The 15,145-nt window shown below is 43.3% G+C and overlaps 1 protein-coding gene across 3 annotated transcripts in view; it reads right to left on the reverse strand.

The window, feature by feature from the left end:
* The window catches only part of NFXL1 (nuclear transcription factor, X-box binding like 1), a 236,301-nt gene that overhangs the window by 206,975 nt on the left and 14,181 nt on the right, over nucleotides 1-15,145 (reverse strand). For all 3 annotated transcript variants that reach the window (XM_073583468.1, XM_073583466.1, XM_073583467.1), the window contains exons 3-4: nucleotides 4,536-4,712; nucleotides 1,969-2,078 (exon numbers count right to left, since the gene is read on the reverse strand). In XM_073583468.1, coding sequence (XP_073439569.1) covers nucleotides 1,969-2,078; nucleotides 4,536-4,712 — 287 coding nt within the window. The remainder of the gene's footprint in view (nucleotides 1-1,968; nucleotides 2,079-4,535; nucleotides 4,713-15,145) is intronic.

Genomic DNA, 15,145 nt, shown 5'->3' on the forward strand with positions numbered 1-15,145 from the left:
CACCCCCCTTTCTTGGCATGCATGGTCCCCTCACCCCCCAATCCTGGTATGCATGGTCCCCTCACCCCCCAATCCTGGTATGCATGGTCCCCTCACCCCCCAATCCTGGTATGCATGGTCCCCTCACCCCCCTTTCCTGGTATGCATGGTCCCCTCACCCCCCAAATCTGGTATGTATGCTCACCTCACCCCCCTTTCCTGGTATGCATGGTCCCCTCACCCCCCAAACCTGGTATGTATGCTCACCGTCACCCCCTTTCCTGGCATGCATGGTCCCCTCACCCCCCAATCCTGATATGCATGGTCCCCTCACCCCCCAATCCTGATATGCATGGTCCCCTCACCCCCCAATCCTGATATGCATGGTCCCCTCACCCCCCAATCCTGATATGCATGGTCCCCTCACCCCCCAATCCTGATATGCATGGTCCCCTCACCCCCCAATCCTGATATGCATGGTCCCCTCACCCCCAATCCTGATATGCATGGACCCCTCCCCCCCCCCCCAATCCTGATATGCATGGACCCCTCCCCCCCCCCCCAATCCTGATATGCATGGTCCCCTCCCCCCCCCCCAATCCTGGTATGCATGGTCCCCTCACCCCCCAATCCTGGTATGCATGGTCCCCTCACCCCCCAATTCTAGTATGCATGGTCCCCTCACCCCCAAATCCTAGTATGCATGGTCCCCTCACCCCCAAATCCTAGTATGCATGGTCCCCTCACCCCCAAATCCTGGTATGCATGGTCCCCTCACCCCCCCCAATCCTGGTATGCATGGTCCCCTCACCCCCCAATCCTGGTATGCATGGTCCCCTCACCCCCCAATCCTGGTATGCATGGTCCCCTCACCCCCCAATTCTAGTATGCATGGTCCCCTCACCCCCAAATCCTAGTATGCATGGTCCCCTCACCCCCAAATCCTAGTATGCATGGTCCCCTCACCCCCAAATCCTAGTATGCATGGTCCCCTCACCCCCAAATCCTAGTATGCATGGTCCCCTCACCCCCTATCCTGGTATGCATGGTCCCCTCACCCCCCAAATCCTGGTATGCATGGTCCCCTCACCCCCCTTTCCGTGTAGCCGCGACCAATCAGCGTCGCGGCCCTCTGTCCGCGACCAATCAGCAACGCGGCCCTGTAGCCGCGACCAATCACTGCCGCGGCCCTGTACAAAAATATTACAAAAATCTTTACACGCTCCCGGCCTCGCATTCCCAGTAATGCTTTGCGGCTTAGACCGCTGATGACGTCGGTCTTCTTTCTCGCTCTCGTGAGAGTGATGTCGGTCTTCTTTCTCGCTCTCGCGAGAGTGACGTCATCAGCGGTCTAAGCTGCAAAACATTACTGGGAACGCGAGGCTGGGCCCGTGGAAAGAAGACAGGAGGCCGTCGGAAGGTGAGAATAACTTTTTTTTATTTTAATTCTCTTTTTTTATAGATTAAGGCCGCGACCAATCAGTGGCCAATTTCGGTTAGAGACAGACACGATAAGGCGTATATATATATATATATATATATATATATATAGATTACAAATACTAAAAGTGTGAATATGGCCTCACTCTTGCAATTGGGTCTGCCAGGATTTAAGAAAGCCACAAGTTATGATGCTAATGTGAACAGGGCCTACATAGCACATTTTCATATACTGTAATCCCCTTTTCCACATCAGAGTACATTGCTTAGCTGAAGCGATATCTGTATGGCACGGTTGTCCTTCTATACTTGTATATGTAGGAGAATGTGGCCCTTTGTAAGTGAGCATGGTTGGGGTGGTTGGTTAGGTCTGCAATGCTTTCCTCACATACCAGACAATTGCATGGCGAGCTTTAAACCAATAAAATCTAGACTATCCACCATGGAATTAGAACTGCTAGGTAATTTCAGAAAAACCACAGTCATTGGGCGAAAATTAGGATGTCACAATTTCCAGACATAAATGTACAATCACAACTCAGTACTTACAGCTTGATTCCTCTTCACTGAGGCAATGCATATCAGGCAAGTCACAGCTCCAGACTGAAAGGCCTCATTCACATATTGTGTAGTGCGAGCTAAGTCACTGGTATCACCATCTGAAATGAAGAGCAAAAATACATTTGTAGTCAAGAAAGCCACATATTACATGTGCAATGCAGTTCCTTTCACGGCAGTGCTGTATAGAGGCAGGAACCAGGTTAGTCCTACTTAAACATAATTATTTTTTGCAGCTTACACAAATAACTCAAACTTTATCCTCTGGTTTGTAGCCGGATCATCCATATCAGTCCATAGCAAATTCTGTTGCTGTGGGCAATTGCACCGCCGTATCACTTGTGGGTGTGTCAATGGCTTCGCCTTCTGTGGCTCCTGCTCTGATGCTTGTAAACCAAACAGTGACGCAACCAAACTAAACTGAAACGTTAAATGGGAATTGTGGACATGGGCCACTCCTAAGACCTGGAGTGGAAGGAGAGATCCGTTCCACTACCATCCTGAAGATCCCTCCAAAATTAATAGCCCATGTCAGGTTTTCTTAAATCTGACTTTTTTCAAATGGTTTGACCAAATCCACACGCTCTTTTCTCTTTGCATTGTAAGCACAGCTGTGACTGTAATTCACAATGTACTCTAGCAGGTGTAATATGATTCTCTGGGCATCCTGGAGGACAGATAGCAACCCTCGTATAGGATTTCCCTCACTGCATCACACATGTAACAGGACAACATGTCACTGACACTTTCTGCAAACAATGAGGAAAGATGTATTACGGTAAATGGATATGTACCACAATGTTGTTTTGCCAAAAACTGTCCTAACTGCCTTGTATCAGATCATTTTTGGACACATTTAGCCTCATGTTTAAAATTTTCAACTGGAATCTGTCAGTAGGATCACCCTTCCTAAGCCGTCTATATGAGCATGTATGTTATAGGAGGCGGAATAAAATTATCCCTTGATAGCTGTGATCTAATGTCTAGAGAAATCAACATTTGTTCTAAATGTAAATGAACTGTTAAGATCTATGGTCTGGACATAGATCTCCCCGAAAATCTGCCTCCAGAGATTATTTTACATGACAGGGGGTTTACCGTTGAAAGACAGAATGACTGACAGCCTGCTCTCCTACTGGAGAAAAGTCTAATTGGCTTCTTGGGAGACCATCACAGAAATAAATTCTCCAGACTCCCTAACGAACCAGGCAACAAAGAAGAAGCCGATCGTATGAACTATCTCCCCTAACATGTAAATGAGAAAAAGGTAAACTTAAGGGCAAGACGGGTCAATTACTTAGACCCATGTCTGCCTGAGAATGACGCAACTGGGTGTCAGCTGCCCAGGTGCAGCCTGGTGAGTTGTGTGCTTTCATTTTTTCTAAGTTGTATTCTTAGTTTCCGCCTCCAGGTGGCAGCATATTATCCCATGGTTACTGTGTCTCCCATAAAAGCAACTGAGACACCACAATTCAGGCATTTTGATGATTTTTCTTATTACACTGTTTACTGATCGTCTTAATTTAATATTTTGAAAAATTAGAAAATGTGATTTTATTTACTTCCTCATTTTAACGTGGGTAAAAAGGGGGTGAATTAAAAGTTTATAATTAAAATAAGGATTCAAGGGGTAACATTTCTACTTGCAGAGAGTGACTTGTGAAGTCTGACGTGCCAAGGAGAGACTTTAAGCCCCCTCTAGGTACTAGAGTTCTGGTCCTCTTCCTCTCTGAAGAGGCAATTTGCATATTTAAAACAAAAAATTCAGATTTTTTTTGGTTTACCACTGTATTTTGTAGTCCCTTTAGGAGACATGAACCAGCGATCGCCTACAGCAAAAATCATGACAAGCAAGGGGTCTTCAGCAGACCACTGGCTGTAACGGCAACCAATTGAAACCCCGCAATTGCTTCTCTGGGGCATCGATTGGTGGCTAGAACAGTGCGCGCCCAGGGATGTGTGCTGCAAATACAGCCGTCATGGATTGACAGCGGCATTTAACTGGTTAAAAGCCACATGTGGAGCTCACGCTACGCAAGGCTGTTAGAGGCAAATGATAGCAGAATAATACTCCCATCATTTGCCAGCAAAGCCTGGCTGCCAGCAAAGCACATAAGTTGAGGAGTTAAAAATGTTGCACTATTTGCCTTCTATGTGTTACAATGTCTATAGTTGGCTGCAACACGAGTTAACTGAGATTCCATCAGCGAGCCCGCTATGATGGTGTGACCCACAGTTTATAACTCTGATCTGTCTTTTCTGAGCTCCTTTCAGCTGATCACAAACCATTTAACAAGTATGGGGCCCCATGAGAAATGGTGCCAGGAAAACAGAAGGACCAGGCAGCATGAATTAAATTGCCCAATTTATTTGTTCTCTAGCAGAGGACTATGGATGCAGCTTTTCACCATCTTTCCACTGAAAACATGAACACTTAACCCTGCCAAGTATGCATGTGTGCGGAAGAGCTGGAAGCGAGAACTGCTGACTGACAGCTGTCTCACGTACATGGCCGCCTTCACACCACGGGACCCTTCTGTAGTACAGACACAAGTTACCTGTTTGGTTGGTGTAAGTGGTAAACGTTAAAGCCAATATTCTTTTCTGTTTCCCTTCATTATCTTCCTCTCCGTCACCATAGTCCTCATCATCAGAAGAGCTGTAATTATCTGCAAGTTTCTTGACCACTGCCTGGTTGGCTTTCTGAATATCTTCAAACTTCTTAGAGGTGTCAGCTGGAAAGAAAGTGCCCAATTACCGGGTTATTCTTATAGTAATGACTAATAATACTGTGAGAAAATACCAATACAGCATATAACAATAGTAAAGCATAGCAGGCTTTAGATATTGAAGACCTATGCTCAGAATAGGTCATTGATATAGTTGCCGTTCTCGGAGACTGAAAGCTCCGCTCCTACTGAGTGAACAAGGCCGCAGTACCCAAGAACAGCCACTACACAGCATACGGCGCCGGGCTGTTCTGCTCCACACACTGTGTATATCCGTCACAACGAGAACTGCAGACAGCTGACCGTGGGGGTGCCAGACCAGAGCCAGCATGATAATGACGACCTATCCAGTATTGAGGTCATCCATATCTAGGCCCTGGACAATTTAATGCCTGGTTTAATAAATTCTTCTTTGTGAAAGTTCTAAAAAGTATTTGTTCTTAGAACACGGTCAATGTAAGAATACATGTTAATGGGAAATGTAAAGGGTTGTCCGGCCTTAGGGTACAAGTCTGAAGTCACTTGTGAATGCAGACTGTGAGCACGTTTATGGTTTGCCTACATATGGTCATGCGCAGACTAGACCTGCACAGCTTTGCACAATACACTTGGATACGACTAGTTGGAATGTGTCCATAAGCATGCAAATTCTATATTTGCAGACACATGACTGCCCGCTCCCGTCACTGGAGAATCGTCGCAGTGTGCACAGAGAGTGACTGAAGACTTTTACCTTAAAAGGGGTTGCCCACTATTTGGACTTCTCCTTCTTGATCACATATTTCACCTCCCGTACCGACGCCATTCCAGCGGTGTGAGCACCCCATCGTCCAATCAGCGCCGGCATCACTGTCACCAGCTTCAGATAAACTGAACATGAAGAAGTAGTCCGGGCTGCAGCTCCTTCCTCTTCATGTTCAATTAGACAGGGGGCGAGGACAGGGACGCCAGCACAGATTGGGCCCCAGGGTCATGTGTAGCAACAACGGCATGGGAGCCCCGGGGAGAGCGAGTGTCGACACCACGGGAATGATGCCAGTACAAGAGGGGTTATAAGCTTTTTTTTTTTTTTTTTTTATTTTAATGGAACCAAGCGTGAGGTACGACAAGGAATTGATGGCATATCTCTAAAGCCCCCGTCACACTAAGCGAGATCGCTAGCGAGATCGCTGCTGAGTCACAAGTTTTGTGAGGCAACAGCGACCTCAGCAGCGATCTCGCTACGTTTGACAGGTAGCAGCAACCAGGCCCCTGATGTAAGAACGCTGGTCATGTCGGAACGACCTGGACATTTTTTTTGATCGTTGAGGTCCCGCTGGGTAGCATGCATCGGTGTGTTTGAAACCTCACCAACGACCTCGTTACCGACTCAGAAGCGAGACACATAGGCGTGGGTTTGCGTTGATTCGAGGTCTGAATCGTCAGAGTAGCTGCTATGTGACAGGGTCCCAACGACCGCCGACATCGTTACAAAGGTCGCTACGGGTCGCCAAATCGTTGCTGCGTCGTTGGGAAGATCTGACTGTTTGGCATCTCACCAGCGACCACATAGCGACGCATCAACGATCCCTACCAGGGTGTATCGCTGTCGGGATCGCTGTAGCGTCGCTGAGTGAGACGGGAGCTTAAGAGAATGAGGAATCAACACAGCTGTGTCTCCTAAGTTTTCCATGCACTGCGGGATCTTGGCCACCCGGATGTGTACAAAGCTGCAAATCCTTCCACATTGGTCGGCCAGGGTGCCGAAGTGCAGGGAAAACCAGTGAAGGATGAAAAACCAGCACAGCAACACATTCATTTTCATGATCAGTAGAAATCATAAAGTGATCACATACTGCAACAATAAGATTGCCAACTAAAGAATGGAAAATCCCTATAATAAATATATTTTCCCCATTTCATATATCAATAGTACCCATGAAAAAAAACAAACTTTGGAATCTATCTTATAAAGAGAAACCAGCTTCTTTCTCTGCCTGATCTTTCATTTTCAAAATTCTCAATATCCAGGTAAAAGCTGGGATTCGGTGAAGACAGATTGTACATTACTGAGATAGAATCGTATCAGTAGCAACGGCCATCTCCTATGTAGAAAGGAGGAGCTAGAGGCAGAGCTCCTTCCTTGCACATACAGAGGCTTGCGAAAGTATTCAGCCCCCTTGACATTTTATTTATTTTGTTACACTACAACCTGTGTTTAAATATTTTTGTAATCTGATTTGTGTGTGATGGATCAGCACTTAATAGTCTAAGTTGGTGAAATGAGAAAAATATAGGCATAAATTACATTTGTGTGATTAAATAACTAAAAATTGACATGATAAAAGAAAAAAAAAAAATCCAGCCTGATGCCAGCGCTCTCGAAAAAAGTGAAATCTGAGAGATTTTTATTCTGAAGTATAGCAGTAAGAACAAACAATACGTTTCGGCTTAAAAATATACATCTATACCAAAACAATGACCATGTCTTTATAAACCCTTTTTTACAACTGGAAAGGGAGGGGTGTTTGTTACTAGCTCCAATCCTTCACTTAATTTGCATACTCCTCTTAATTGGTTTAACTCTTTAGCAGGGGTAAAGGCCCTTTAACATTTAGCGATGCACCAGCGATCCGACCAGCGATCTGACCCGGTCAGGATCGCTGGTGCATCGCTAAATGATCGCTAGTGAGCTGTCACACAGGCAGATCTCACAGCGATGCAGCAGCGACGCAGCGCACGATACTCACCTTTCACACACAGCGATCCTGACGTCCTCCCACCCGCCTCCATGCGTCGCTCGTCGTCACAGCAGGAAGCCCAGCAGGAAGCTGACGAAGAGAAATGGTGCCGGACATTCTCGCGCGACCAGCGATGAGCAGCGGGGAGCCGGTCGCTGGTAAGTATCACACATAGCGATATCGCTAGCAATATCGCTATAACGTTACAAAACCAGTGACGTTTTAGCGATATTGCTAGCGATATCGCTTAGTGTAAAACCCCCTTAAGTAAAAGATATAATTCACATTCCTTAAGAGGTTAAACTCTAGTGGAAAAAATATAAAAAATAAATGAATAAAAAAAAAAAAACCCTAAAAAACCTAATCTCTATATCAATAGGTATAGCATCTCTAAACTTTCTCAATCACACCATTCGGACCATTCGGGTACAAGGTTTGTAACCGAAAATCCAAAAAGATTCCTTTTTGTTTAATGTTTCATTGTGATTAAGCACTCCGGAAGGTGTCATTTCTACTGGTGTAACTGTTGTTTGGAATTTTTTGCTGTGCTTTAATAACATGTGACGCGATAAACTATGCTGAAAAAAAACGATTTTAGTATTATGACGGTGTCCATTCATTCTTGCTCTGACAGTTCGTGTGGTGCGGCCAACATATTGGAGGCCGCAACAACACGTGATTACGGAAATAACACAGTCACTGCCGCAGGATAGATGCTGCTTAATCTCAAAAACCTCACCCGTGCTATGAAGTGATCGAGCAAGCCCCATGTTGTAAGATGTTGCATGTATAGCAATTCCTTAGTCCACAGTTGTAGACGCCCGGAGATGAATTTCTAGAGACAGCTTTTAAAAACCCACAAGTGAGATCTGTGGGGTTTTTTAAGTTGCTGGGCGCTATTAAATTTCTTATTTTGCTTTTCGGCTTAAAAAAAAGCCTTCATCAGGTGTATTATACATCTATACCAAAACAATGACCATGTCTTTATAAACCCTTTTTACAACTGGAAAGGGAGGTCCCACCAGGACACGTTCCGGGGAAACCTCTATAATACCTTTACAAACAGAAACACATCCTGCCCAGAACCTCCCCCAAACGCAATACCTCCAATAGGTGGCACTAAAGTTCTAGTCCTCTTCCTCTCTGAAGAGACAACATGTTATTAAAGCACAGCAAAAAATTCCAAACAACAGTTACACCAGTAGAAATGACACCTTCCGGAGTGCTTAATCGCAATCAAACATTAAACAAAAATGAATCTTTTTGGATTTTTGGTTACAAACCTTGTACCCGAATGGTCTGAATGGTGTGATTGAGAAAGTTTAGAGATGCTATACCTATTGATATAGAGATTAGATTTTTTAGGGGGTTTTTTTTATTCATTTATTTTTTATATTTTTTCCACTAGAGTTTAACCTCTTAAGGAATGTGAATTATATCTTTTACTTACCCCTGCTAAAGAGTTAAACCAATTAAGAGGAGTATGCAAATTAAGTGAAGGATTGGAGCTAGTAACAAACACCCCTCCCTTTCCAGTTGTAAAAAAAGGGTTTATAAAGACATGGTCATTGTTTTGGTACAGATGTATATTTTACCTGATGAAGGCTTTTTTAAGCCGAAACGCGTTGTTTGTTTTTACTGCTATACTTCAGAATAAAAATCTTTTTAAAAAATTTTTTGAAGTAAACCGATCTCTCACATTTCAATTTTTTTTGGGAGCGCCGGCATCAGACTGGATTTTTTTTCTTTTATCCTGTACCTGCGGACGACTGAGGATCGCCCCGTTGACCAGGAGCCATGCTGCAAACCGATTAATTAGGACCTTGGTTTGGGACATTCCCCCAGGGCAAATATGTTGTTCCTTCAACCTCAACTTGGTGAGTGCATCAGTTTTGTATTTTTATTTGAGACATTTTTAGCCCCTTAACCCCCAAGGGTGGTTTGCACGTTAATGACCGGGTCAATTTTTACAATTCTGACCACTGTCCCTTTATGAGGTAATAACTCTGAAACGCTTCCATGAATCTCGGTGATTCTGACATTGTTTTCTCGTGACATATTGTACTTCATGATTGAAATTTTACCACTTTCAAATAACTTGTGTTTATTTGTGAAAAAAACAGAAATTTGGCGAAAATTTTGAAAATTTCGCAATTTTCCAACTTTGAATTTTTATGCCCTTAAATCACAGAGATACAGCACACAAAAAACTTAATAAATAACATTTCCCACATGTTTACTTTACATCAGCACAATTTTGGAACCAAAACTTTTTTTTCGCTAGGAAGTTATAAGGGTTAAAAGTTGACCAGCGATTTCTCATTTTTGCAACACCATTTTATTTTTACGGACCACATCACATTTGAAGCCACTTTGAGGGGTCTATATGATAGAAAATACCCAAAAGTGACGCCATTCTAAAAACTGCACCCCTTAAGGTGCTCAAAACCACATTCAAGAAGTTTATTAACCCTTCAGGTGCATCACAGGAATTTTTTGAATCTTTAAAAAAAAATGAACATTTAACTTTTTTTCACAAAAAAAATACTTCAGGTTCAATTTTTTTATTTTACCAAGGGTAACAGGAGAAATTGGACTGCAAAAGTTATTGTGCAGTTTGTCCAGAGTACGCTGATACCTGATATGTGGGGGGGGGGGGGACCACTGTTTTGGTGTATGGCAGAGCTCAGAAGGGAAGGAGCGCCGTTTGACTTTTTCAATACAAAATTAGCTGGAATTCAGATCGGACGCCATGTCACGTTTGGAGAGCCCCTGATGTGCCTAAACAGTGGAAACCCCCCACAAGTGACCCCATTTTGGAAGCTAGACCCCCCAAGGAACTTATCTAGATATATGGCGAGAACTTTGAACCAACAAGTGCTTCACAGACGTTTATAACGTACAGCGGTACAATTAAAAAATCATTTTTTCCCCCCCCAAAAAAAGGATCTTTTCACCCTCAATTCTTATTTTTCCAAGGGTAACAGGACCCTAAAAGTTATTGTGCAATTTGTCCTGAGTACGCTGATACCCCATATGTGGGTGTAAATGACTATTTGGTCGCATGGCAGAGCTCGGAAGGGAAGCAGCGCCATATGACATTTTTGGCTGGAATTGAGATCGGACACCATGTCGCTTTGGGAAGCCCCTGATGTACCAAAACAGCGGAAACTCCCCACAAATGACACCATTTTGGAAACTAGACCCCCCAAAGGAACTTATCTAGCTGTGTGGTGAGTACTTAGAACCCCCCAGTGCTTCACAGAAGTTTATAATGCCCGGGCGTGAAAATAAAAAAATCGTATTTTTTCCACAAACATGATCATTTAGTCCCCAATTTTTTTTATTTTCCCAAGGGTAACAGGAGAAATTGGACCCCAAAAGTTGTTGTTCAATTTGTCCTGAGTACACTGATACCTCATATGTGGGAGAAAACTACTGTATGGGCACACGTCGGGGCTCGGAAGGGAAGTAGTGACGTTTTGGAATGCAGACTTTGATGGAATGGTCTGCGGGTGTCATGTTGCCCTTGGAGAGCCCCTGATGTACCTAAACAGTGGAAATCCCCCACAAATGACACCATTTTGGAAACTAGACCCCCTAAGGAACTTATCTAGATGTGTGGTGAGCACTTTGAACCCCCAAGGGCTTCACAGAAGTTTATAATGCCCGGGCGTGAAAATAAAAAAAATCGTATTTTTTCCACAAACGTGATCATTTAGTCCCCAATTTTTTATTTTCCCAAGGGTACCAGGAGAAATTGGACCCCAAAAGTTGTTGTTCAATTTGTCCTGAGTACGCTGATACCTCATCAGGGCTGTGGAGTCGGAGTTGGAGTCGGTATAAAATGGACCGACTCCTAAAATATATAATAAATTGGGTACAGTAGTTCAATGCAGAATATGCTGAATATTTTTTCATAGGAATTTGGGAAAGTTATGAAATGTCCTATAAATGACTGTTCTATTCCTGATCTAAGGCTACATTCACACACAGCGTTTTTCCTGCGTTTTTTGAGGATACGTTTTTCAGTTGCAAAAGCAGATCATCTTTTTAAAAAAAACGCATCACCTGAAAGGTTTTTGAGCTCATAGATAATGTTTTCAATAGCAAAAGCAGATTAGAAATCTGCTCTATATATTTATCCATATCTGTCTATCCATATCTTATCTGTACCAAAAAGAATGAAAGCCGGATAGCACACAGACTAACACTCCTTTTTTTAGCACCAGTCAGGTACACCTCATAGCTGCCCAAAATGACGCCCAGGACAGGCATTGCTCGTCTTCAGTAACATCAACAGCAACTGATAGTTGGAATAAATAGACTGCATTCATCACCACATCTTCTTAAGGTGCAGGCTTTATTTTCAAGTGTAGGGGTGTGAAGTATGAGGTTCTGCAGCAACTGAGGTGTGCAGTATGAAATTCTGCGGAACAGTATGAGGTTCTGCCCCCGCTATGCCCATAGTGTGAATGTAGCCTGAGGATCTAGGCTTTATCTTAGCCGAGATAAGTCATTGTGTGTGTGTGTGTGTGTGTGTGTGTGTATAATATATATATATATATACATATACACACACACAGTACAGTTTGGACACACCTTCTCAATCAAAGCGTTTTCTTTATTTTCATGACTATGAAAATTGTAGATTCACTCTGAAGGCATCAAAACTATGAATTAACACATGTGGAATTATATAATGAACAAAAAAGTGTGAAACAACTGAAAATACTGTGTCTTATATTCTAGGTTCTTCAAAGTAGCCACCTTTTGCTTTGATTTCTGCTTTGCACACTCTTGGCATTCTCTTGATGAGCTTCAAGAGGTAGTCACCGGAAATGGTTTTCACCACAGGTGTGCCGTCAGGTTTAATAAGTGGAATTTCTTGCCTTATAAATGAGGTTGGGACCATCAGTTGTGTTGTGCAGAAGTCTGGTGGATACACAGCTGATAGTCCTACTGAATAGACTGTTAGAATTTGTATTATGCTGAGTAAAGAAAAACGAGTGGCCATCATTACTTTAAGAAATGAAGGTAGTCAGTCCGAAAAATTGGGAAAACTTTGAAAGTGTCCCCAAGTGCATTGGCAAAAACCATCAAGCGCTACAAAGAAACTGGCTCACATGAGGACCGCCCCAGGAAAGGAAGACCAAGAGTCACCTCTGCTGCGGAGGATAAGTTCATCCTAGTCACCAGCCTCAGAAATCGCAGGTTAACAGCAGCTCAGATTATAGACCAGGTCAATGCCACACAGAGTTCTAGCAGCAGACACATCTCTACAACAACTGTTAAGAGGAGACTGCTAGGAAATCACTGCTAAGGACAGGCAACAAGCAGAAGAGACTTGTTTGGGCTAGAGAACACAAGGAATGGACATTAGACCAGTGGAAATCTGTGCTTTGGTCTGATGAGTCCAAATTTGAGATCTTTGGTTCCAACCACCATGTCTTTGTGCGACGCAGAAAAGGTGAACGGATGGACTCTACATGCCTGGTTCCCACCGTGAAGCATGGAGGAGAAGGTGTGATGGTGTGGGGGTGCTGTGCTGGTGACACTGTTGGGGATTTATTCAAAATTGAAGGCATACTGAACCAGCATGGCTACCACAGCCTCTTGCAGCTGCATGCTATTCCATCCGGTTTGTGTTTAGTTGGACCATTATTTATTTTTCAACAGGACAATGGCCTCAAACACACCTCCAGGCTGTGTAAGGGCTATTTGACCAAGAAGGAGAGTGATGGGGTGCTACGCCAGATGACCTGGCCTCCACAGTCACCAGACCTGAACCCAATCAAGATGGTTTGGGGTGAGCTGGACCGCAGAGTGAAGGCAGAAGGGCCAACAAGTGCTAAGCATCTCTGGGAACTCCTTCAAGGCTGTTGGAAGACCATTTCTGGTGACTACCACTTGAAGCTCATCAAGAGAATGCCAAGAGTGTGCAAAGCAGTAATCAAAGCAAAAGGTGGCTACTTTGAAGAATCTAGAATATAAGACATATTTTCAGTTGTTTCACACTTTAATTATATAATTCCACATGTGTTAATTCATTGTTTTGATGCCTTCAGAATGAATCTACAATTTTCATAGTCATGAAAATAAAGAAAACTCTTTGAATGAGAAGGTGTGTCCAAACTTTGGTCTGTACCGTATACATGTACACAGTGTATTACATATTTACAATTTATTACAGTTTTTTGTGTTCTAAAGTTGTATTCCAATAAATAGATATTATGTTCTATCTAAATATCTTGATTATTGGATCACAGAAATGATTAAATGTCTGATGTTCACATTGTACTACAATTAATTTTTCACTTAAATATAAGCAATATATGTGGGAGTCGGAGTCGAAGTTGGAGTCGGTGTAAGGGAAATTGAGGAGTCGGAGTCGCAGGTTTGGCTTACTGACTACACAGCCCTGCCTCATATGTGGGAGAAAACTACTGTATGGGCACACGTCAGGGCTCAGAAGGAAAGTAGTGACGTTTTGGAATGCAGACTTTGATGGAATGGTCTGCGGGTGTCATGTTGCCTTTGGAGAGCCGCTTATGTACCTAAACAGTGGAAACCCCGCACAAATGACACCATTTTGGAAACTAGACCCCTAAGGAACTTCTCTAGATGTGTGGTGAGCACTTTGAACCCCCAAGGGCTTCACAGAAGTTTATAACGCCCGGGCGTGAAAATAAAAAAATCATTTTTTTTCCACAAAAATGATATTTTTGCCCCCAATTTTTTATTTTCCTAAGGGCAACAGGAGAAATTGGACCCCACAAGTTGTTTTGCAATTTGTCCAGAGTAGGCTGATACCCCATATGTGGGGGTAAAACACTGTTTGGGCGCATGGCAGAGCTTGGAAGGGAAGGAGCACCATTTGACTTTTTCAACGCAGAATTGGCTGGAATTGAAATCAGACGCCATGTTGCATTTCGAGAGCACCTGATGTGCCCAAACAGTGGAAACCCCCAATTCTAACTCCAACCCTAGCCCCAACACACCCCTAACCCTAATCTCAGCCCTAACCCTAGCCCTGGCCCTAACCCTAATGGGAAAATGGAAATACTTTTTTTTATTTTATTATATTTCCCTAACTAAGGGGGTGATAACGGGGGGTTTGATTTCCTATTTATGGCGGTTTTTATTTTTGGCAGCTGTAACACGCTAAAAGACGCTTTTTATTGTAAAAATAGTTTTTGCATTACCACATTTTGAGAGCTATAATTTTTCCATATTTTGACCCACCGAGTCAGGTGAGATCTTATTTTTTGCGGGACGAGTTGACGTTTTTATTGGTACCATTTTCAGGCACATGATATCTTTTGATCGCTTTTTATTCCGATTTTTGGGACGCAGAATGAACAAAAACCAGCGCTTCATGAATTTCTTTTGGGGGGGGTGCGTTTACACCGTTCTGCGTGCGGTAAAATTCATAAAGCGGTTTTATTCTTCGCTTTATTCTGCGAGCTATAACTTATTTTTTCGCTGATGACGCTGTATGGTGGCTCTTTTTTTGCGGGACAAGATGACGTTTTCAGTGGTACCATGGATATTTATATGCGTCTTTTTGATCGCGCGTTATTGCACTTTTTTTTCGGCAGTATGATAATAAATCATTTTTTGCTTCGTTTTTTATTTTTATTTTTTTAAGGGGTTTGCTAAAGGGGTTAACTAATAGGACAGTTTTATAAGACGGGACAGTTTTATAAGGCGGGTCGT

This window comes from Dendrobates tinctorius, unplaced genomic scaffold, assembly GCF_039654945.1.
Source record: "Dendrobates tinctorius isolate UK_male_01 unplaced genomic scaffold, ASM3965494v1 ptg000079l, whole genome shotgun sequence".
NCBI lineage: Eukaryota > Metazoa > Chordata > Amphibia > Anura > Dendrobatidae > Dendrobates > Dendrobates tinctorius.